This window comes from Eriocheir sinensis, chromosome 61 (assembly GCF_024679095.1).
Source record: "Eriocheir sinensis breed Jianghai 21 chromosome 61, ASM2467909v1, whole genome shotgun sequence".
Classification (NCBI taxonomy): Eukaryota; Metazoa; Arthropoda; class Malacostraca; order Decapoda; family Varunidae; genus Eriocheir; species Eriocheir sinensis.
Genome location: NC_066569.1, coordinates 893,503 through 918,544, shown reverse-complemented (window position 1 = coordinate 918,544; position 25,042 = coordinate 893,503). Strand labels below are relative to the sequence as shown.

At 44.8% G+C, this 25,042-nt stretch overlaps 2 protein-coding genes and 1 long non-coding RNA gene across 5 annotated transcripts; 2 read left to right on the top strand and 1 right to left on the bottom strand.

Annotated features, from left to right (window-relative positions):
- Positions 1 to 376: 376 nt before the first annotated feature.
- Positions 377 to 8,677, top strand: LOC126986065 (uncharacterized). Of its 2 annotated transcripts, none has more exons than XM_050841744.1 (2): positions 377 to 2,481; positions 2,654 to 8,677. In XM_050841744.1, exon 1 carries the CDS (start codon positions 526 to 528, stop codon positions 1,810 to 1,812), a length of 1,287 nt encoding a protein of 428 aa, XP_050697701.1. In that variant the 5' UTR covers positions 377 to 525; the 3' UTR covers positions 1,813 to 2,481; positions 2,654 to 8,677. The 2 variants fall into 2 exon arrangements, with proteins under 2 accessions (XP_050697701.1, XP_050697702.1); XM_050841745.1 differs by having other exon boundaries at positions 377 to 7,149; positions 7,298 to 8,677.
- On the bottom strand, positions 7,234 to 15,095 carry LOC126986069 (uncharacterized). The gene is made up of 2 exons (XR_007739258.1): positions 13,780 to 15,095; positions 7,234 to 8,446 (listed from the first exon to the last, which is right to left on the bottom strand). It is a non-coding gene; the product is annotated as an uncharacterized LOC126986069 (long non-coding RNA).
- Positions 10,727 to 24,537, top strand: LOC126986066 (cullin-5-like; the record flags this gene model as incomplete). Of its 2 annotated transcripts, XM_050841746.1 has the most annotated exon segments (6): positions 11,042 to 11,157; positions 15,245 to 15,544; positions 18,723 to 18,932; positions 21,693 to 21,875; positions 22,270 to 22,470; positions 24,376 to 24,537. In XM_050841746.1, coding segments are annotated over 5 exon segments (774 nt in total), but the record flags the coding sequence as incomplete, so codon positions are not given.
- Positions 24,538 to 25,042: the final 505 nt, after the last annotated feature.

Genomic DNA, 25,042 nt, shown 5'->3' with positions numbered 1-25,042 from the left:
ATATATATATATATATATATATATATATATATATATATATATATATATAGATATATAGATAGATGAGGAGGAAAAAAAATGAAAATATCAAAATGATGCAAACTAAATAAAAGTAACAATACGTATGGACAGGAAATGAGTACCGAGAGATCGTTAAAAGGGAAAGTTGCATCATATAGTCACATACGTTTATAATATTTTACAGATACGTTTTGCTCCTGAGCCAACCAATGGGAACCAGTAACGTCACCGAGCCTCGACGTCACAGGCAAGGGATTGGCTGTCTGGTTCAGGGCCGCGCCCGCTCCGGCAGCTCTATATAATGCCGAGCGAGAGCAATTACTTCCATTACTTTACCCAGCTTAGCAGTGGAGAGTTATAGTACGTATTGTTCTGCCTATATCGTTGGGAAAAGAAGAACCAAGAAAAAGCCTTAACGTTGCCCGTTCTGCGATTTGAGTCTCCAGTGCCTTGAGGTTGTGTAAGGCGAGAGTGAAGTTGAGATATTTAAGACACCCTCAAAAAATGGCTTCCGTGGTCTGGCAAGACACCTTGAGCCTTCCACTGGATATCCAGCAGATGGACACAGAGATCGACTTCGACGAGATCGCGAGGCTGGCCACCAGTATTGTGAACTTTGACATATCTTGCCCGCAGCCCGCCGGCCAGGAGGTGAACCTTGACGAGCTGGTGAGCCAGGCCATCAGCGGGGACACCCTCTTTGACAGCACCAAGCTTAGTGGGGACAACGACGTGGGGGTGGGGCCGCAGCCTGCCAGCCAGGAGGTGAACCTTGACGAGCTGGTGAACCAGGCCATCAGCGGGGACACCCTCTTTGACAGCACCAAGCTTAGTGGGGACAACGGGGTGGGGGTGGGGCCGCAGGAATACAGTCGAAATCGGCGCACGGACGAACTCCTCACACTCCTGCCCCAGGATAACTTTTCCAGTCTCGACGTTCAGCCCGCCTCTCCGGAATTCCTGTTCCTGCAGCCCGCCGTCCCCGAGCCTTTCTTGCAGCAGACCCCTAGCCTAGTGCCTGACCCCATGCAAGCCGCCGACACCAAGCCTGCCTCCCCTGAGATCCTGTTCCTGCAGTCCACCATTCCAGAACCTTTCTTGCAGCAGACCGCAGCAGCCATCTCCCAGCAGACCCTCAGCCCAGCAGCCATCTCCCAGCAGACCCTCAGCCCAGCAGCCATCTCCCAGCAGACCCTCAGCCCAGCAGCCATCTCCCAGCAGACCCTCAGCCCTGCAGCCATCTCTCAGCAGGCCCTCAGCCCTGCAGCCGACCCCCAGCAGGCCCTCGACCTTGAGCCCTGCAACATCCAGCAACTAGACCTGCCCCAGCTGTCTGCCAGCCAAACTTCCCTGGCTGCCTCCCCTGCCAGCTCGTGTGTGATGTCCTCCTCATCCATGTGGCAGCAGAAGCAGGATGAGGGAGTGGCCTTGCCTGCCCCTCTGCAGGCCGTTGACGCCCCTAAGAAGCGTGGGCGTAAGATCAAGAACCCCGATGGCATGGCCCTCAGTCGCAGGCAGTCCAAGAGGCCCAAGGTGTATGAGATGGCTCCATTGCCTGATGAGGAGATGGAAAAGAAGCGGAAGAACGCAGTGAATGCCAAGAGACATCGCGACATGCAGAAGGCGAAAAAGCAGCAGCTGTCTGAGAAACTGGCCCAGGCCACAGCTGAGCGTGACCTACTGCTGATGATGGTGAATAAGTTCAAGGAGCGTGAACAGCAGTTGCTACAGGTGCTGAACATGCACAATGTAAAGATTGATGGGCTGCCCCACACACTAAATGGCCTGTGAAGACTTTGGCAGCAGCAGCCTAGCAAATAATGACCCAGAGAGCTTTGGCAAGCACTGGGACAATAGCAGCAGCACAGCTCAGCTCAGCAGCAGCAGCAGCAGCGCTCAGCTCAGTAGCAGCAGCACAGCTCAGCTCAGCAGCAGCAGCACAGCTCAGCAGCAATGACTCCTGCCTGACGGTCGTCACCACAGAAGGCCCCCAAATCAGTGCCTTGCCCTTCTCCACTACCCACTCACCTAGAGGAAGAAGGCTTTGTGTGCCCTCTTTTCTCACCACACTTACACCTTCTAATAGATACACTCACACCCTCACAACTGCACACACCTTCCACACTTCCCTGCACCCTGCAAGCCCCAGACAGCTTGCACTACTGTCTAAATGAAACTGATGTGACATTATGTTGACCTTTGCTTTCCAGGAGCAGAAATTAATGTAAACCTTTATTCCATCCTTCCAGCTCAGAGTGTGGACAACATTGAAGCGGAAGCAAGCCTCGGCAGGAATGTGAGTGTTAAGCCACCAGGCTGCCCGCTGTCACCCTTTACTGCTGTGGCTGCTTGTACACTTCATAGCCGGGAGACTCACCGAGGAGGAGCCCATGGTGGCATAACCTGTCAGTTGCTGAGGAGAGAGATGCAGCAGCATGTCAACCATATTTTTTATTTCAGGTAACAGAGTGGCAGTCCCAGCTTGCAAGCCCCACACAACTTTTAGATAGACAGGCCCAAAAGTGACCCCCACATAGCTTACTCTGCTGTCAGATTAGATAATGATGTGACATTATCCTAACCCTTATTTGCCTTCCACCAGCAGACATTAATGCAGACCTTTATTCTTCAGGTCCGTGTAGACAGCAGTGAAGCAACAGCAGGCACCAGCCAGTCTGCCTGCTGCCCTCTCTGTTGCCACCCTGCATGGAAGAGGAAGATTTAGCAGCAGCTCTTAACCATCTTCCCCTTTGCAGGTGGTAGGTAGGTAGGTACCAGTTTTAATCTTGATATGCATATCTTTTACCTCTGTTTCTACTAACTAAATACTCTGTTAATGCAAATCCACTACTTTCTGTACATCTTTTGTGCTTACTATGTACTGACTTGGCTGTTGTGTGTGTGTGTGTGTGTGGTCCTCTTTGGACAGGGCAAACTGTTAGTGTTTTCCTCAGACTAATCTGCTTCCTTTTCCATTCCTTCCCCCCATCATTGCTGTTTGTTACGGAATGAGGGGTTTTCTTGTGTGTATTTACCTAGTTGTGACATATGAGAGAAGAGCTATGCTCGTGCTGTCCTGTCTCCTATCCACTCTTGTCCAACTTTTCCTTAAATTCATGAATGTTTCTTGCACAAACCACCACCTCCTTCAGTCTATTCCATTGCTCAGTGCTTCTGTTTGGGAAGCTAAACTTTTTCACATCTCTCCTACAAGTGGTCGCCCTCAGCTTCTTTCCATGTCCTCTTGTTTCTCTCTCATTTCACACACACAGGTCCTCTCTGTCCAAATGCTCCACTCCGTTCGCCACCCTGCACGCCGCTATCAGATCTTTCTCTTCTTCAGGGTTGTGAGCCCCATGCTATTGAGACTCTCCTCATAAGTCCGATCTCGAAGTTCTGGTACCATCTTAGTTGCCACTCTCTGCACTCTTTCCAGCTTCCTTATGTTCTTTTTGTGAGGAGACCAGACCACTGCTGCATACTCTAACCTTGGCCTTATCATTGTGACTATTATTTTCTTCATCTCCTCACCCAAGTTTACAAATGCCGTCCTTATGTTCCTCACCAAATTCAGAGTTTGTCCCGTTATCCTGTTGATGTGTTTGTCCGGTAATATGTTCTCTGAGATAGTCACTCCCAAATCTTTTTCCTCCACTCCTCTGCATATTATCTCACATCCCGTCTTATAATCATATTCACATCTTCTACCACTCCTACCAAACTCCAAATTTTTTACATTTCCCAAGTTTGAACTCCATCTGCCATGTACCACTCCACTCCCATATTCTATCCAGGTCCCTCTGCAATGCCTCGCAGTCCTTCACATCATTGACTCGTCTCAATAGCTTTGCATCATCTGCAGTCTCAATAGCTTTGCATCATCTGCAAACAAGCTCACATAGCTGGACACTCCATCCACCATATTTATATAAACAGCAGACATTATTGGTGCCAACACTGAACCTTGTGGGACCCCACTCCTCACTCGGCACCAGTTGGAAACCCTGTCCCTGATTATTGTCCTCATTTCCCTGTTAGTTAGGAAGTCCTCCGGCCACTTAGTCAGTCCATCACCCACTCCACCCACATTTTTAATTTTCCAAATTGGTCTTCTGTTCGGTACTTTGTCATATGTTTTATTCAAATCCAGGTACACTCCATCCCCCCAGCCTTCTCTCTCCTGTATTAAATCTGTCACCCTTGAGTAGTAACACAACAAGTTGGTGATGCAAGATCTCCTTCTCCTGAATCCAGACTGGCAATCTGAGATAATTTTCTCACTTTCTAAGAAATCCGACCACCTGTTTTTAACGTCTTTCACGTATATTCGCAACCACACTGGTGAATGATACCGGTCTGTAATTCAGTGGGTCCTCTCTCTTGCCTCCCTTAAAAATCAGTACTATGTTTGCTCTCTTCCAATCTTGTGGTACCCTTCCTTCACTCGGAGGCACTCATTATGGAGTGCAGTTTCTCTGCAAGCTGCTCACTATATTCTTTCAGGATCCACCCTGATACTTCATCAGGCCCTGTCGCCTTTCTTACATCCAGCTTGTTCAAGCTTTCCTTGACCTCCTGAACCGTTAGCTGTATCTCCTGCATAACCCTTCCTCTTTCCTGGCCTGTTGGTTGTACAAATTCTTCTTCTTTTGTGAAAACTCTATGGAAGCTGTTGTTCATCACCTCTGCCATCTCTGCTGGGTCCTCATATGTGGTTTCATCCATTTTCAGTTTATCGATTTTTTCTTTATTCTTTAATTTGCCGTTCATATGTCTATAGAACAGTTTGGGTTGGTCTTTGCACTTGTCGATTATGTGTTTTTCATATTTAATTTTTTCTTCTCTTCTAATGTCTGTATATTTGTTCCTTGCTCGTTTGAAATTGTTCCATGAGTTGATTCTTCTTCGTCTCCTCCATCCCATCCAAGCTTCCTCCTTTCTCTTTCTAGCTGTTTCGCATCTTTTGTTAAACCACTTCTTTTTACCAACATCCTTTTAGGTTACCATGGGGACATCTATTTTTGGCTTCCTTGTATAGCTTTAAAAACTCCTCCCACTTATCCTGTGTACTTTTGGCTTTGTACAGCCCACTCCAATTTGCATTTTCAAAAAAGGTTCTCATGCTAACAAGTCTGGCTTCTCCCAATTTTGTGATCCTCTTTTCGGTCAATCGTTCTCTTTTCTGATACTTCAAATTCCACAACCGCTTGGTCACTCTTCGCTATTGGACAATCTACTTTAAGATTTTCTATTACTTCCGGCTCCATACCAAATACCAGGTCTAGTCTTGATGCCTCACCTTCTTTCCCGAATCTGGTATGTTACTTGATCACTGAGTCAGCACATGTTCCATTGCCAGTTGCAGGAGTCTTCCTCCCCACAACTCGTCTGCTTCCTGCGTCTGCTAATCCACTTATTCCACCTCCTTGCAGTTGAAATCGCCCATTATAATTATTCTTTCACACTCCCTCAACATTCCATCCAGGCAACTTATCGTGTCTTGTATCATTTGTTCATATTCACACAACTCCCATGCGCTTGTTCTTGGGGCACCTACCCTACTACATACTCCCTCCTTCTTCCTTCAGCACCCACAATTTTCACTGTCAACACCTCTGCCAAGCCTTCACCCTCAATCACCTCCTCCACCCTAATGCCTTTCCTTACCATCAACATCACCCCTCCTCCCTGTTTTATCTTTCTGTCTCTCCTCCATATGTTATATGCACCTTCTCCAATCCCCACCACCTCAACTGAGTCACACAACTTAGTTTCCATCAGCCCCACAATATCAGGTTCTTTGTCTCTGAAATTGCTGTTAAACTCTATCCACGATGAAACTATTCCATTAATATTTGTATATGTCACTTACCACCCTTGCTCCTTTTCTGTTAGTTTCGTTCCCTCCTTCCTCTCGTCACCATGAACCACTTCCTCACTTTCATATCCATTACTCTCCAAAATAACTCCCTCTTCTCTTCTCTCGATCTCTTTCATTTAAATCACGAACCTCACCTCTAAATTCATTCAACTTAACTCTCTTGTTCATTCAGATCTATTCTCAGCCACATCATTTTGGTGTCTTCTCCTGCCAGCTTCCAAGCTCCTGCCAGGGCCTCTTCTGCTTCACTCTGTGCCTTAAATCATATTCTAATTGGTCTATCTCTTTCGTCATTGTATTTTACAATTCTATGCCAGTCATCTGTTTCTTTCACTAGGTCACTTCCCTCTTGTATCCTTTGCATGACCATCTCCACTGCATCTCTCAACCTGTTCTCTCTCACAGCTTTGCCCGAGGTCTTGTCCTCCTTGACGCCAAACAGAATGACGCTCTTCTTTTTGTCAACCGTGCCTCTTACCAGTGCCTCATTTTTTTTTATCACCTTCACCTCCTCCTCAGCCATCTTCTCTTCCAGCTGCTCTTCTACTATCTCTTTAAAGCTCTGCACACTCCCCCTCTGCATCATCTCTGCACCACCGTCAACTTTCTGTTCCAACTTCTTAACTCTCGCTCCACTTCCACTTTTTCATAATTTTGCTTCTCCTCCCTCCTCTCTCTCCCTTCTCAATTCACTCACCATCTTCATCACCACTTCAAAATCACTCTCCAACCCTTTCACTCTTCTCTGCAATAATCTATTCTGCAGCTCACTGTTATTTTCCTCTAATCCAGAGAAGTCTGCTGAATGCCACTGTAGTCGTAATGGCGGCGTAAACAAACACCGCACCTCACTCGTCTCCTTCTCGGTACGGTTTTCTATATTCGCCTTTCTTAATCCACTAACACTTTCCTCCAGCCTTCTGCACCCCTCCTCCCAACCTCCAACCGGAACAGCGCCAGCAATGCCCCTCCCCCGTATGTCAGATTTTAGGTAAGATAGGTAAAATATCCTTTGGGAGCTCCATCCTCCCACGTTCACACGCAACGGTGGTGTGGGTGTGTGGGTGTATTTACCTAGTTATAGTTTTACAGGGTCTGGGGGTCCCGTCTCCGTATCTACATTTATCCAACTTTTCTTTAAAGCTTTGCACTCTCCTCGCTGATACTACATCCCCAATTTTTTACTATGTCCTCGTGTGTGTGTGTGTGTGTGTGTGATCCTCTTTGGACAGGGCAAACTGTTGAATGTTTTCCTCAGACTAATCTGCTTCCTTTTCCATTCCTTACACCCCATCATTGCTGTTTGTTACGGAATGAAGGGTTTTCTTGTGTGTGTGTGTGTGTGTGTGTGTGTGTGTGTGTGTGATCCTCTTTGGACAGGGCGAACTGTTGAAGGTTTTCCTCAGACTAATCTGCTCCCTTTTCCATTCCTTGCACCCCATCATTGCTGTTTGTTACGGAATGAAGGGTTTTCTTGTGTGTGTGTGTGTGTGTGTGTGTGTCCTTCTGTATGCAGACATATACAAGAAACACATGCATGCTGATAGACATACTTTTTTTCTCATATTTTAGGTAAATTCTTTTGCTCTGCTTATTCTCATTCTTTCAAGTTGCCAGTCAGTCCCTTCTTCTAGCTCTCTTGTAATTTATTTCCCATCTTTTCCTGGTATTGTATCCTTTAGCTTAGTCTATTCTCCTAGTTTTGCCTTTCCTTTAACCATCTCTATCTATTGCATCTGTCATCCTGTCTTCTAGGCCTAGGGATTGAGCAGATATTTTCAGTTTGTCAAAGCATAAATGCACTTGCCCATAGAGACGCCCTTCTTCAGTAAGTTTGGGGGCTTCGTGGTGCAGTGGTTAGCACACTCGGCTCACAACCGAGAGAGCCCGGGTTCGATTCCCAGGCGGAGTGGAAAAATTTGGGCGGCTTTTCTGATACCCTATGCCCCTGTCCACCCAGCAGTGAATGGGTACCAGGTATTAATTGGGGGTTGTATCCCGTCTCCTGGGATCTGTTCCCTTCTATAATTCCTTCCCCCCTCTGTCTCTCTCCGGTATATGACCACAGATGTTGCGCCGACTAAACGAAACTTTCCAACTTCAGAAAGTTTGCTGCCTGCTGCTTGGTTGAATACATGATGTTGGAATGGCATCATTGTATTTTGAATAACTGCTGGGTAATGGGAATCAAAACTTATTTACTAACTCAAGTTTCTCACTGATGTGTCATGCCAATAGAAAGTGATAATGAATTAGGGGATTATGAAGTAATGGGCAGATAAGTTGTGATTTGTTAATGTTAACCAGTCACTCGAGTCAGCAGGAGGCATGTTTAGGATGTACACTACTTTATATTTAGTTTTTCACTTGTTTTAACACAGATTAGTAAATAGTATCTATGAACGTAATTGCTTTTATTAGTTTCATAAATACAGATGGGGAATACCGTAGTGTATAGCCTTATCTAATGTACTGTCACTATTGTGCCCTACTGGATAGCCTGCTTGATACAAAGCGTACAGTTTATATTCACACTGATTTAACCTTGTAGCAGCGACGGGCCAAATTTGTGCCATGATATAAACCCCCAAAATAGATGATACATAATCTGATCACAAATGCTTTGATATATATTATGAAATGGTTTGTGTGAGGGGTGATTTTTTCTCATTTTTCTCGCTTGGAGGGACCGTTAAGAAACATGATCCCTGCTGCTATTGGGTTAATAATTTTTTCCAGAAGATCTAATGTATTACCAATAAATTGTGGAATGGATTTCTTGTTTGTAATGTACCTGTGGGTGTAGGCAGAAGGAAAGAGATGTTGTCTGCCTGACTAGCTGCTGGGAAAAAAGAATCCACCACTAATTGTCTTGATAAGAAATGCGTGTAATGGTCATTTGCCAGTGTGTGCTAAAATACTTGAGTTGCCCAGAGGAAAAAGCAGAAAGGCATAGGGCATCTCTTTCTTCAAGTTGGCGCGTCCTGGCGGGGACATGCTCTGCAGTGGGAAATATGTCCTTTGGAAATAGTTAATGTGAGATGGAAGTTTCTGAGAATACAAACCCAGAGCATAACCGGACATCCTATAATTCTAAGCAGCAGCATATAACAATAGATACATAAGTATAAGTAGATAGTAGAATGTTTAGAACACCCTGAGTAAACAGCATGACCAAAGGAGACAAATATTGGAGTAGGAAATTGGTAGCCAGAAGAGTTCAGTTGAAATGCCAAAATTTTCCTCTACTACACTCCCACACGACCTCTGCGTGTAACGAAACAGCGAATTATTTTTGTACGCTGACGATACAAAGGTCTTCAGACAAATTGGTAAGAGAGAGGACTGTGTTAGACTGCAGGAAGATGTCTACAGGATGCAACGTTGGTCGGAGAAGTGGTTGTTGGAGTTCCACCCTGAAAAGCGCAGTGCTATGAGGCTAGAAACATCAAATGAAGAAAAGGTCACATACACTATGAGGGAGGAGCTAAAGGACATCACAGTGGAAAAGGACTTGGGAGTTTGGACTGATTGCGAGCTGAAGTTTAAAGAACACCGTGCAAGGAAAATCAATAAGGCTAACGGATTGGTGGGACTGATCCGACGTACATTTGTGACACTGGATGAGTCAAAACTCAAGTTATTGTTTATTGACTTAGTCTGACCACACCTAGAGTATGCAAACCAAGCCTGGTCCCCGAGCAAGAAGATGGACACTGAGGCAGTGGAGGCAGATCAAAGAAGAGCCACCAAACTGGTACCAACCTTGAAGAGCTTGTCATATCCAGAACGACTTCAGAAGAAAAGGCCTTCCAACCCTGTCACACAGACGATCAAAAGGTGATAGGATAGAATTGTTCAAGATCATGAATGGAGTGTACGACAGTGACATATGCAGCGGGCTCTTCAAGGATCAAGATTATCAAGCTACACGGGGACATAGTAAGAAGATATATAAACAACGTGCCAGGTTAGATATAAGAAAATATTCATTCTGTAATAGAGTGGTGGACATCTGGAACAGCCTCCCTGAAGCAGTAGTGAGTGCACCATCAGTTAAAACCTTTGAAAATAGGTTGGCCAAGGCATGGAGATCACAGAGACAAAAACTTGAGCTCATGGTAGCCATTGATATTGGGCACGGGTCCAGACAACTCGACCACGGAGACCACCCGAACGATCAGAGTAAGAGTTATCTCGAGCCGGAGACACAGGCTTTGTAAGTTTCTTCCGGAATTCTTCTGTGAGTTCTGTGAGAAACACACGAGAAATTAATCCAGACAAGGAAAGGTTTTGCCGGCGCCGGGGATCGAACCCGCGACCAGCGTAACGGGAGAGCCACTCCTTTACCAGTCGGCCAAAGAGGTACCCCCCTGGCAGAGGGAGCTATGGGAGGCTCGCCCATCAGGCTTAGTCACCGTGGCACTACACAGTCACAAAGTCAAAAGACATAGCTAGATAGACTTTAAAACTTTGAGTAAACAGTATTAACAAATTAAAGAGAAAAGATCGAAGAAAATACGATTAGGAAATTAATAGCAAGAATTAAGAGTAGCCGTACGTCAGATATATAAACAAATCCATAAAAAAGAAAATCATAGTTAAACTTTTCAAATTTCGCGGTAAAGCTCGAATCGACGAGGAGATCAAACGAAAAACTTTACTTCGGCAACAAAAATTAATCCTGATCAATAAAAAAGAAACTTGTATAGCAAAATCAAAGTCTATATTATAAAAAGTTCAATAAATATAAATTCATCTGACATAGCAGTGGAGTTTTACGGGAGAAACTAAAGACAAATAACGATAGAGTCTAATAACATGTCATGGCGGCGTTGTTGAAGGTTTGTTGTATTTCTGCCTTTCCTCTCCAATGGCCTCGCTTCTCCTGTCCTGGGCGCTCTATAACCCCCACACGCTTACATAAATCTCTTAACCTCGTAAATAAACCATAAGTAATCCGTTAATGGCCTAAGAGTACCTAGATAACGTTAAAATAAGGTCTCGGTGCCGTCTCGTAGTTTGTTTACATCCGCGGTGCCTCTCGTCAGCTGTCTGGGCGCCTTCCAAGAATGTTCCTTTGTCCCCCAGAGGCGCAGTTTTTTTCTCTTTGTTACCTTTGTGTGTCTTTTATTTATCTCTGTGTCAAGTGCGCGGCGTAGCACCCTCGCAGCGACAGTAGGGGTCGAGCTGCGTGCCCCAGTGTGTGTGTGTCTTGCTTCTCGCCTCGTTCTGTTTATTGTCGTAAATTTATGGTTGGTTTGGTGGTAACTCACGCCCGGTGCCAGTGTTCAGTGCAGGGATATATCACACGTGCCTTAAATGTAACAGAAGTATTTGTTTATTATTTTGCAAACACATCAGAAGCTCCCACGACCCCCCAGTCCAGTCCAGTCCAGTAGTAGGCGTGGGATTGCCTTTGTAACGGCTCCCACTTATGACTTATTCTTGATTGTTGATTGGCGATGTTGTCTTTTAGTTTTGTTCAGTTTTCTTGGTGCTCGGCGGCAGCACGGTGCACCTCACCTCCCTTCCTCGTTGTGTTGGTGTTGGTCACTGTTACCTCCGGGACGCCACATTGCTGTACACACAGCATCCCATGGCCGATAAAATAGCAGAGAAAAAAATCCGGTAAAGGTTCAGTATAACTCCGTCGCCTTAATCTTGGTCTATTTTCTTCCAAACCTTCACAAAACCCTTTGCGTACATATAATACATTAGTTAAAAGTGCCGGACAAATACCGCCACCTGTTTTAGGATGGTTAGCGATGGTGGTAGGTAGTGAAAAGGCATATACATACATTTGTTTTGGTGGCGGTGGAGGACATTGGGAGGTGAGCAGTGTTGCCAACGATCCGGTTAGCGATGGTACGCTTAGTTAGCGATTAGCCCACGCATGTGAGACCAGGTCCACCATGCGTGGTTATTCAATTTTTTTTCTAGAACACGCACCTTTACTTAATACTATACCCGGCCCAAACCTTCACAAAACCCTTTGGGTAAAGGTGCATGTTCTAAAAAAAAAATAATAACCACGCGTGGTGGACCTGGTCTCACATGTGTGAGCTAATTGCTAACCAAGCATTGGATCGTTCGCAACACTGCTCACCTCCCAGTGGCCGCCGCCGCCGCCACCAAAACATGTAAGTATATGCCCTTTCACCACCATCGCTAACCACTCTAAAACAAGTGGTGGCATTTGTCTGCCACTTTATACTAATGTATGATATGTATGCACAGGGTTTTGTGAAGGTTTGGAAGAAAATAGATCAAAATTAAGGCGCCGGAGTTATACTGAACCTTTACCAAAAATCCAACGCTAGGCCTGTGTTAAGCTGGCCCACACAGTCACCGTTCACACTGGCAAGTGGCACCTGAGTCAGACTCCAGGCGCTGTGCAGCCAGTCTGCGAACCTGTACTGTACTCAACGACTACACATACACCCAGGAGGTTGGAGTTGTAATGAACAACTGCAGTTATTTTGGATAAAAAAAAAGTTTTCATCAGATTAATCACAGAATACAAATACGTTTCCCCTTGTCTTTGAATACGAATGAGAGTACTTTAATTTCTATCAGTATTTATTCCGATACGGATACACCCAAATACGGTACTGAAATGTAGGCTATTTCAATATGAATACCAAATAAGAATACTCCGTCCCTGCAGTGTGTGTGTGTGTGTGTGTGTGTGTAGGTGTTGGCAGAGTCCTGGACCCATATTCTCAAACATCTTGGGCTTACACCAACAATGGACAAGGCTTTCATAGGAGTGGTGGAGGGTAATACTGACAAGAGGATACCATCTCTTCTGAAGTTAATACTTACAATATGGATTCAAAGTTAATACCGTACATACAATATGGATTTTTTTTAAGTCTGAATGCAGTGCAGTAAGAAATGATTGGTGAAAAGTAGAAGGGGGTTCGAAGGGGGCGAAGCACTACCGTTAGGTAGGTTAAGTTAGGTTAGGTTAGTTTAAATTATTCAGCACGTGGGCTGATGGTAAAACACAGCACGGGACGGTACAGGGGGGGGGTGGGTAATGGGTGGGAACAGGGTGGGGGGGAATGCACCTCACTCGTGCATTGAAAAGTCAATCATTAAATGGTTTCTGGAAAATAAAACTGTCTCCATGATAAGAAAGCATTATATTTTGTCCAGAAATAAACAGTCAGCGTCTCAAAATTAGTGGGCTACCCTCTCCTCAGTAATCCCCATTGTGGGTATATCAGTGGCCAGTTTTGTGAGCCTAGCGGTAGGGTGACAAGATATCTGCACGGTGAACATGAAGAGCATACAAAAGAACCTGATTAATCTCCTTATCAGCTATTTGAAATATTTAATGTGGGTGGTGTAAGTGTCTGAGAATACCAGTCCCAGTCCTGAACCACTGGTCAAAGAACTGCAGGTTGACCGCTCCCGGGGCAGCAAACGTATGGTTCATAACACGTATGGTATTAATGATAAACAATTAAATTTAACAAATCTAATCCAGCCTGCCGTGACCTGAACCAATCTGTCTGTGGGCCACATTCTCAAACATGTCGCCGCTCAAGCTCACATATTTGATAGGGCTTTCGTAGGAGTTTTCGGCTTTTCCAGGGATAGTTTAATGACCTTGGTAGTAGTGGTTTGACCTTTATCCTGTACCGTGAACCTTAAGAAACGCTCATGAGAACCCGACTGATCTTCTCTTTGGCCTTTGGAAATAGTTGATGTGAGAGGCGGAAGCAGCTGAGAATACCAACCTATATTTTCCTTGACCTACCCTCCCATGCCCCACCACCAGAATGCAATATGCTAGACTGGGTTCAAAATTTTTACATCAATATCCTTAACCCGGTAGCAGCGACGGCCCAAATTTGTGGCTTTACCGTGTAGCAGCGACGGGCCAAATTTGTGCCATGATATAAACCCCCAAAATAGATGATACATAATCTGATCACAAATGCTTTGATATATATAATGAAATGGTTTGTGTGAGGAATGATTTTTTCTCATTTTTCTCGCTTGGAGGGACCATTAAGAAACATGATCCCTGCTGCTACCACCGGGTTAAGTTTCTTTAATTTCCCAGAAGCTAATAGTACCTTGGTTTTATTAATGCGCAGATGTCGCCTCTCCTACTTAACCAACTGGTCTTCAAAACTGTTGGAAAGAGTGAAGATGTCAAAACAAGTGTGAAAATTGCCTTGAAATGTGTGTGCACATCAGAGTAACCCAACACCACAAAATAGGGAGACACTGGGGGGTTGAGGTGGGCAAAGTCTCCAGTTAAGAGGTTCATGTGTCCTCTTAGTGCCTCCAAGGGGGGGGGGAAGCCTTCCCGTAGGTAAGAACATATTGGAGTTTAGCTGAGGTGATTTGTGGGTTTTGGCTGCCATTTTTTTTTTTTTTTTTAATTTTATTTTTTTACAACAAAGGAGGCAGCTCAAGGGCAGCCATGGGACACTATGGGGTAAAGATTCTGTTTGTGCACCCTTTCATACCTCATTTCCTACTTAGTCCTTTCTTGTCAGGGCCGTCTGTGAAAACTGCACTTTTCCCTTGACCTGCACTGGTGGGAATTTCAGTCAGGTACATAAGAGATGCTTGATTCTACGATTCATTGCAGAGCTACTTTTCATCATAAAAAAAGCTCATTTAGGTGTCATTTTAAACCATATTAGTCATGTGCTATTTATTGCAATGGCCAAAAATGAAATATCTGCAAAGTGTAATGCCAAAAACATGAGTTGAATTCAGTCGACATAATTTTTTTTACTAATTATTCAAAACAATTGGCCCCCTAACCAAAAATAATGCATGTACATGGGACGCATGACTCCTTGTGATGGAAACAAACACTACGCTATATAAATTCTTTGTTCTTCCACAACACGCTGTCGCCACCTTTGCTCCGCTACGCTCTTGGTCCATCATCCAACATTCGACAGCTTGAGATATATTTTATTTTTAATATTTAACCCGGTAGCAGTGGGGATCATGTTTCTTAATGGTCCCACCAAGCGAGAAAACTGAGAAAAAATCACCCCTCACACAAACCATTTCATAATACATATCAAAGCATTTGTGATCAGATTATGTATCATCTATTTCGGGGGTTTATATCATGGCACAAATTTGGCCCGTCGCTGCTACACGGTAAAGCCACAAATTTGGCCCGTCACTGCTGCCGGGTTAAGAAGACTTTTTGGGATGACGATGAAAGAGGTGAAGGGGAAGGGGGTGGGGGGGGAGTCCGAGTTAGAATTGCAACCTTGAAATTTCTTGGAGTTAGAATCAGTCAAATTCTTTTATATCCGACTCCACACCGTGATAATAATGCAACATATGTAGACAGGAAACTTGAAAAACTGTGAAAGAAGAGTAAATCACCCTCAGTAGTGAAATACCGACAATATGTTATGTTACTGAAAGGAACAATTCATCGCTGCTAATAGAGCAAATTTAGCGTGTGAACAGAACCAGGACATAAAGCACACAAATATAAAGTCAAGAAAGTGTTTTGGAAAGTGTGCGTGTGTGTAGAGGAGAAAGAGGTGTTACGCTGCATCAGTGAGTGTGTGTGGGAAGGAAAAATCACACTTATCGCGACAGCAATTTTCGGAAGACTCCACGATGGGCTCCCTGTGGATGGTGAGTTGAGCAGGGACGGGACGGGATGACAGAATTATTGCCTTGTGGAGAGCATCGAGACACTTCTCCTCCATAAACTGACCCATCTTTTGGCCACTCTTTTAACCCGGTAGCTGCGGGGATCATGTTTCTTAGGTTAGGTTAAAGGCCCCTCTAAGTAAAATAATGAGAAAGAATCATCACTCATGCAAACCATTTCATAATATATATCAATGCATGTGTGATCAGTTTATGCATCATCTATTTTGGGAGGTTTATATCATGGCAGAAGTTTGGCCCGTCGCTGCTACCGGGTTAAATAGGGGCAGTGTTTAGGGGGCTTTTTTTTCCCCTCATTATTACCAGTGGTTAGCACGCTCGGCTCACAACCGAGAGAGCCCGGGCTCGATTCCCGGGCGGAGTGAAAAAATTTGGGCGGCTTTTCCGGTACCCTACGCCCTTGTCCACCCAGCAGTGAATGGGTACCAGGTATTAATCAGGGGTTGTGTCCTGTCTCCTGGGATCTGTTCCCTTCTCCTATAATTCCTTCCCCTTCTGTCTCTTTCCGGCATATGACCTCAGATGTTGCGCCGACTAAACAAAACTTTCCAACTCTTTCCTCATCATCATCATCATTATTATTATTATTATTATTATTATTATTATTATTATTATTATTATTATTATTATTATTATTATTATTATTATTATTATTATTTTTTTGCCTTGAGCTGCTTCCTTTACTGTAAACAGAAAAAGAAAAAAAAGTGTGGGAGAGGTATTGCTTGAGTGACTTTTCCAGATTTATCCACACTTATGCATATATTTTTTTCATATTGGTTGATATAGAGCACCCTCACCATGCTTTCCTTCCCTTTGAGTACAGGTAATAATGTTCATGTATATCAGTAAATAACAATGATGACAGTATTTTCCCTATTTTTATGTGGTGCACTTTTCCCTTGATCCTGTATGCCAAGGCAACCTTCATCCTTATACAGTAAACCCTCCATGTAACGGACCCGCTCATGACGGATTTTGGATATAATGGACAAGGTCAGAGGGTCAGAAATTCATGAGGACCGACGGAGAATAATTTCTAAACCAGTTGCGCCTGGTGGCTACAACAGTGTGGCTGCCTGGCCCTCCTGCCTTTGTCTGTTGTCCCATGCTTTGGTTACTGTCAGTGTTGTGCACAGTTCCGCTGACCGCTAATTAGTGAAGCTAACTTTTTTGTTAGCCGATGAGCGTTTTTGCTTTGGAAACAGTTAGTGGACCAATTAGCTTCCGCTTAATGTAGCTTCTCCTTCGCTAACTTTAGGTCCACTAAAAAATTCATACAGGTTTGTTCTTGTCCGTTGTGGGCAGACACAGCACCGGTTGAGCCACACGGTACAATAATTGAACCAGTGCTTCCACCTTTGGGTAAATTACTCCTTAAAGTTGGGTAATTGGATAATTATTTGGGAAACTTTTTGGCATTTTAGGGTAATGCATCTTCCATCTCCAACTCTTTGAACTCGGGATTTAATGACAAGAATTCAACATTTTCCACCTGACAAGAAATAAACTTAGAATAATAAAAACAAAAGTGTCAGTTATGAAAAAATTAAAATCGTAAATTTATGGAAATCTTGTGTAAAATATACAGAGTTAGGATAGACTGGAGGCTTCTTTCTCTGCTCTTCTTGTTGTTGCTTGTTGGGCTCTTTGTTCAGTTCAGCCGCCATATTACTAAACTGAAGCTAAATCCATAAAAAGGTTACCGGTTGGCATCAGCTTCCACTAATTTCTTTATCAGTTTAGCAGTTTACCGTAAGCAAAGCTAACTTTTTACTCAGTGGATTACCAGTTAACGAAGCTAACTTTTTGGCTAGTGGTGCCCGCCCCAATGGTTACTAAAGCCTTTATCTGCCCACCTGATGAAATATTTTCCTGCTTGTGGTTCCCATTCAAATGAAGGACGTATTTACACCACAAGAAAGTCTTATGCATTAATCCAGGATGTAAATGCAATGAAAAATAGTCAAGTGTGTGTGATTGTTGGTACTGACACAGCTTAAAAATGTCAGGGGGGGTGAAGCCTCCCCGTTAGGTAGGTTTGGTTAATTTAAATTTATTTGGCACGTGGTGTGGGGTGGCGGAAATGCGCAGCGCATGACAGGACAGGACGGTGGCAAGGGTGGTCCACTATGCAGGCCGGTGTTGCGAGAAATACCTATTCGCAGAAATGAGTCACTCTGCTGTCCACCACACATGCACACTGGGGGAATACACAGCATGAAAAACATTAATTTGCCTGGTTATGTTCTAATGTGTCCACTTGTGATCTTTGTGAGCAGTGATTGAAATATAGAAACAGTAAGCAAGTTGAACCTCTCTCTGCGAGCTATTTTGCGGCTGTGGTGGCGGGCGGCGGCAGGTGTACAACAGGCATTGAAAAGACAATCTTTTAATGATTTGTGACAAACAGTTAGCAGATTATTTCATAACACAACAAAAACTACCAAGCAGTTTAATCTCCCAGTGCAAGATGGGCGCACTAGTAAAATTTTATCTATACCTGTAATGAAACTGCCCCGCCGCAGGACCCCACTGCCAACCTGGCAGCCGCAGTGCCTTGCAGTCTGTCGCCAAGTGTGCTGTGCAGCTATAAAACAACGGGCAGACAACATACACACAATAAAAACTATGCCTACGTTTATTGAGTTCATCGGTATTATACGTATTCTTTTAAGTTTCTGCCGCTTATAACGGACTTCCGGCATTAACGGACTAGGTTCCCCCCAATTAGTCTGTTATATTGAGGGTTTACTGTATATACCATTATTTTTATCTTGATACAAAATCCCCAGAATTTCCTTTTCTTCCACTAGCTCTGCAGGAGAATAAAACACTTATGAATTACAAGAAAACCAACGCCTTCTTCCTTCCTTCTAACCTACAAGACAGAAGGTCCTTCCTCTCTTTATATAACAACAGAATAACTACATTTTTAGCCCCAAACCTTCATCTCATCATGACATCACCACACACTTCTCCTTCACACCTGACACGGGACAAAACACCAAGCCCTCGTCTACATAAACAAAACTTTCCTCCCCTCTTGTTGAAAAAAAAGAAAAATAAAGAAGCTTCCCACACTTTTCCTTTCTTTCCCCATACTGATGAAAATGCCTTTGTCTTCCATGCCCCCCAGGACAAAGGAACAGTGACCTTTGAGGAAAAATGGCCCACCATGCGCCCGACGGTGCTGAAGCTGCTGCGGCAGGAGCCGGTGAGCCGCGCCGAGTGGCAGGACCTTTTTTGGGCCGTCCACAAGGTGTGCCTCTGGGACGAAAAGGGGCCGCCCAAGGTACAGAAGGCACTGCAGGATGACATACTCGACTTTATCACCCACGCACAGGCGGTAAGTGTGGCAAGTAAAGGGTGAGCCGTGGTGTAAGACCCGCTGGAGTGCTGACACCCTGCCCGGGCAAACTCTTGCTCTGCCTGTCAAAATCTCCCTTTCCTTCCTGCTGGAAGTGTGCCTACATACAATCTGTGCCTAAGAAGGGTGACCGCTCCAATCCCTCAAACTACCACCCTACAGCTTTACTTCCTTGTCTTTCTAAAGCTTTTGAAACAATTTTTAGTAGCAATTATCAACTACTGACTGTCCCGCTAATCACCAGTGCGGATTCTGCAACGGGCATATCACTGGCAGTCTTGCTTCCCTCTTTTAGCTGTTTTGGCAAAACTTGCTGTTGCCTTAGACATCTTGGCAGCATTTGAGAGTGGCACAAATCTTTGCTTTCTAAACTGCCCTCCTGATTCCTTCCCTCTCTCTGCACTTGTCTTCAGTTTCTTTTCAGGCTGATCTATCTCTTCTGTAGTAGACAGTCACTGTTCTAAACCTTTCAACAGTGGTGTTCTGCAGGGCTCTGCTCTATCTCCCACTCTTTTTATCATTCATTGATGGTCTTTCTAGATTAAGCTGCTCACTCCACTCCTGCACCAATGACCGCTCTATAGTACTCAGCATCTTTTAACATAAGACCTGCCCAACAGGAATTGCATGACTCAAGGCTGGATGCTGCAAGACACTTAACCTCTGACTTTAAATAATTATGTGAAATGGTTTAATCCATTCCTGAACCTTAGATGATTACTTATTTAAACCTTCATAACAGTGCTTCATGCATAAATTTGTATGCTTGTATATATAGTAGACTGTAGGCCTATAAACTGGTAAAATAGTGACTAACATGAGCAGTGCTTACATCAACCTAACCTTACCTAGTATCATCATGTCACAACACCCAACAAAAACCCTGAACTCTCTCATCATGTCACAACACCCAACAAAAACCCTGAACTCTCTCATCATGTCACAACACCCAACAAAAACCCTGAACTCTCTCATCATGTCACAACACCCAACAAAAACCCTGAACTCTCTCATCATGTCACAACACCCAACAAAAACCCTGAACTCTCTCATCATGTCACAGTGCCCAACAAAAACCCTGAACTCTCTCATCATGTCACAACACCCAACAAAAACCCTGAACTCTCTCATCATGTCACAGTGCCCAACAAAAACCCTGAACTGTCTCATCATGTCACAGCACCCAACAAAAACCCTGAACTGTCTCATCATGTCACAGCACCCAACAAAAACCCTGAACTCTCTCATCATGTCACAGTGCCCAACAAAAACCCTGAACTGTCTCATCATGTCACAGCACCCAACAAAAACCCTGAACTCTCTCATCATGTCACAGTGCCCAACAAAAACCCTGAACTCTCTCATCATGTCACAGCACCCAACAAAAACCCTGAACTCTCTCATCATGTCACAGCACCCAACAAAAACCCTGAACTCTCTCATCATGTCACAGCACCCAACAAAAACCCTGAACTGTCTCATCATGTCACAGCGCCCAACAAAAACCCTGAACTGTCTCATCATGTCACACCACCCAACAAAAACCCTGAACTCTCTCATCATGTCACAGTGCCCAACAAAAACCCTGAACTCTCTCATCATGTCACAGCACCCAACAAAAACCCTGAACTGTCTCATCATGTCACAGCGCCCAACAAAAACCCTGAACTGTCTCATCATGTCACACCACCCAACAAAAACCCTGAACTCTCTCATCATGTCACAGCGCCCAACAAAAACCCTGAACTCTCTCATCATGTCACAGCGCCCAACAAAAACCCTGAACTCTCTCATCATGTCACAGCACCCAACAAAAACCCTGAACTGTCTCATCATGTCACAGCGCCCAACAAAAACCCTGAACTCTCTCATCATGTCACAGTGCCCAACAAAAACCCTGAACTGTCTCATCATGTCACAGCGCCCAACAAAAACCCTGAACTGTCTCATCATGTCACAGCACCCAACAAAAACCCTGAACTCTCTCATCATGTCACAGCGCCCAACAAAAACCCTGAACTCTCTCATCATGTCACAGCGCCCAACAAAAACCCTGAACTCTCTCATCATGTCACAGCGCCCAACAAAAACCCTGAACTCTCTCATCATGTCACAGCGCCCAACAAAAACCCTGAACTCTCTCATCATGTCACAGTGCCCAACAAAAACCCTGAACTCTCTCATCATGTCACAGCGCCCAACAAAAACCCTGAACTCTCTCATCATGTCACAGCGCCCAACAAAAACCCTGAACTGTCTCATCATGTCACAGTGCCCAACAAAAACCCTGAACTCTCTCATCATGTCACAGTGCCCAACAAAAACCCTGAACTGTCTCATCATGTCACAGCGCCCAACAAAAACCCTGAACTGTCTCATCATGTCACAGCGCCCAACAAAAACCCTGAACTGTCTCATCATGTCACAGCACCCAACAAAAACCCTGAACTCTCTCATCATGTCACAGCGCCCAACAAAAACCCTGAACTCTCTCATCATGTCACAGCGCCCAACAAAAACCCTGAACTCTCTCATCATGTCACAGCGCCCAACAAAAACCCTGAACTCTCTCATCATGTCACAGTGCCCAACAAAAACCCTGAACTCTCTCATCATGTCACAGCGCCCAACAAAAACCCTGAACTCTCTCATCATGTCACAGCACCCAACAAAAACCCTGAACTCTCTCATCATGTCACAGCGCCCAACAAAAACCCTGAACACTCTCATCTCTTCCAGCGCGTCCTGGACCAACACGAGAACCAGGCACTCCTGAAGGCGTACATCACAGAGTGGCGCAAGTTCTTCCAGCAATGTAACTACCTGCCGCTGCCCTTCAACCAGCTGGAGTCCGCCCTCGCTGGCAAGACCACCACCTCCGTGTCCAAGAAAGTGCAGAATGATGATGCTATCGTGAGGAAGGTGAGTCAGGGAGAGAGGGAGTGAGGAGAGTGATTGATGGGGAAATGATCTCTGATGGAAGTTCAAGTTGATGATATTGTGAGAGAGAGAGAGAGAGAGAGAGAGAGAGAGAGAGAGAGAGAGAGAGAGAGAGAGAGAGAGAGAGAGAGAGACTTCTTGACTACATCCTCCTCCTCCTCTTCTATTAAATCATCCTTTTCTTCACCTCTTCCTCTTCCTCTTCCTCCTCCACCTCCTCCTCTTCCTCATAATTCTCACCTCCTCCTCTTCCTCTTCCATCAAATCATCCTTTTCTTCATCTCTTCCTCTTCCTCCTCCACCTTCTCCTCTTCCTCACAATTCTCACCTCCTCCTCCTCCTCTTCCTCTTCCTCATGACCCTCACCTCCTCACAGCTCATGTTGGACAGCTGGAACGCGTCAATCTTCAGCAACATCAAGCAGCGGCTGCAGGACTCCGCCATGAAGCTGGTGCACGCCGAGCGGAACGGTGAGGCCTTTGACTCCCAGCTGGTCATCGGCGTCCGGGAATCGTACGTCAACCTGTCGTCCAGCGCCGGCGACAAGCTGCAGATATACACCGAAAACTTTGAGAAGGTACTGTGTGTGTGTGTGTGTGTGTGTGTGTGTGTGTATTTACCTAGTTTACCTAGCTGTAATTTTACAAGGCCTGGGCTTACGCCCATGTGGTCCCGTCTTCATATCTGTATTTGTCCAGTTTTTCCTTAAAGTTGTGCACACTCTTCGCCGATACTACATCCTCACTTAGTCTGTTCCAACCCTCTATATTTCTTTGTGGGAAGCTATATTTCTTTTCAGGGTTTGCAGAAAATGAAAGTGACCTACAAAATTTGGTCAGTGTTTTTGATAGTGTCTGTAACAGGAGAAAGCTGAAAGTAAATGTCAACAAAAGTAAAGTGATGGTTTGTGAGCGAAGTTGAAGTGAGGTTGTAGATTTTGTATGCCCATATAGAGTGGGAATTGAATGTGAAAAAGAATGCAAAATAATTTTGAATGGTGAAGAAATGGAGGAGGTCAATGAGTTTAAGTACCTTGGATCAGTTATGTGTAAGCATGGTGGTATGGAGGGAAAGATAAGAGAAAGGGCATTGCAAGGAAGAAGGGTTGTAGGGTCTTTGGGACGAATCATGAATGGCAGAAGTGTGAGCATGGAGGTAAAGGGGGATTTGAGAAATACAATAATAGTACCAACCCTCACATATGCAAGTGAAACGTGGGCCTGGAATGAAAGTCAGAGGTCTAGAGTGCAGGCAGTGGAAATGAATTATTTGAGGAGTGCTTGTGGTGTGAGTAGAATGGATGGAATGAGTAATGAAAGTGTGTACGAGCATTTTGGAATGTGTCACAGGGGTGAAGGGAAGAAGTGTGGAGTGGTGGAAGAAGTGAAGCGACAGACCTTAAAGTGGTTTGGCCACATGGAGCGAATGGAGGAGAGTAAGATGACCAGAAGGGTGTATGTGAGTGAGATAGAGGGAGGGAATGCTAGAGGACGACCTCCAGTGAAATGGAGGGATAGGGTGCAAGAGTACGTTAGGGAGAGGGGGGAAAGATCTTTGAGCAGGCAAGGAGGGAGTGTCTGGATAGAGAAAGTTGGAAGCTCTTCTGCCGTGGCCATCCCCTGGTGGGAACTCCTAGGAGCAGGTGTCGATGAAATGATGATGATGATATATTTCTTTATGTCTCTCAAGCATCTTCCTTTTCTCAATTTTTTACTGTGTCCTCGTGTGTTGCTGGTGTTTCTTCCTTCTCTTAGTAGTAACTCCTCATTGTCTACTTCTTCCATTTTATTCCATAACTTATAATTTATAAACTTTGTTCCAGTGTCGGCAGGTCCATTTCCTTTAACCATTCTTCATATGTCAATCCCTCCAGTTCTGGAGCCATTTTTGTTGCCATTCTTTGTATTCTTTTTAGTTTTTTTGTGTGTGTCTTCTTATGGGGAGACACCGTTTCCGCATATTCCAATTTTGGTCTAATCCTAGTGGTTATTAGCTTTTTCATCATATCCTTATCCATGTACAGTAATCCCTTGTCTATCGCGGGGGTTAGGTTCCAGAACCCCCCACGATAGGCGAAAATCCGCAAAGTAGCGACCTTATATTTATTTTATTATTTATATATACTTTAAGGCTTTATAAACCCTCCCCTCACTCATATAAACATTTCCCACACTCTTATAAACACTTCCTATACAGGAGGTCCTCAGGTTACGAAAGGGATGAAATCATGAAGATGCTGGCTAACTCTTGCATGAGGAATTTGGAAACTATAGGGATGAGCTTGAGTAGAAAGTTGTGTGCACTGGGGCCGCAGGAGGAGTGGAGGCATGCAGTTAGCAGGTATAGAAGAGCAGTCAGCATGAAAATCTCAAGAGAAGATGGAAAGAGTGGTAATATTGCAGTTGAGCTCAAGACAAAAGGACTGTGTGAGAGGTGCATTCTCCACATTCTCTCTCTCTCTCACGCATACTTTGTTCCACAGGCATACATTGAGGCAACAAAGGCGTTCTACCGAGTCAAGGCACCGCAGTACCTTGAGGCGAATGGCGTGCAGAACTACATGAAATACGCTGAGCTTAAACTGCGCGAGGAGGAACAGCGCGGCGAAAAGTACCTCGAGTCCTTCAGCGGATCACTGCAGAACGTAAGGAAGGAGGGGTGGCGGAGTGCTGGGAATGCATGTGGAAGGGTTTGGTGGAGGGGAGGAGATTTTAGGGTGGCAGGAAGGGAAGGGGAGGTAGGACTGTGTATGTGGATAGTATGAACTTGTGTGGTTATCTACGGACTACAGTAAATTACAAGACATGGTGGTGGTGGTGGCAGAGGGTGATGGATTAATGTAGAAATGATGGGAAAGTGTATTTATTTAGTTGTATTTACCTAGTTGTGGTTTTACAGGGCCTGGGCTTTACGCTCGTGTGGTCCTGTCTCCGTATCCACATTTATCCAACTTTTCTTCCTTAAAGCTTTGCGTTGATAGGTGGTCTTCAGGGCAGCATGTGGGCAGTCTTAGGCCACTCGGCGGTGACTGAAAAATCACGGCTGTGCAGTGGCCAGGACTTGGACTCACTTCCCTCCTGGAGCTCCTGGACGCACTGCCGGCATGCTAACCACTCAGCCACCGCCTCCCCTCTACCATTTCTTCCTCA

Coding starts and splice junctions, on each gene's coding strand:
- LOC126986065 (XM_050841744.1), top strand. CDS start 526: ATGGCTTCCGTGGTCTGGCAAGACACCTTGAGCCTTCCACTGGATATC.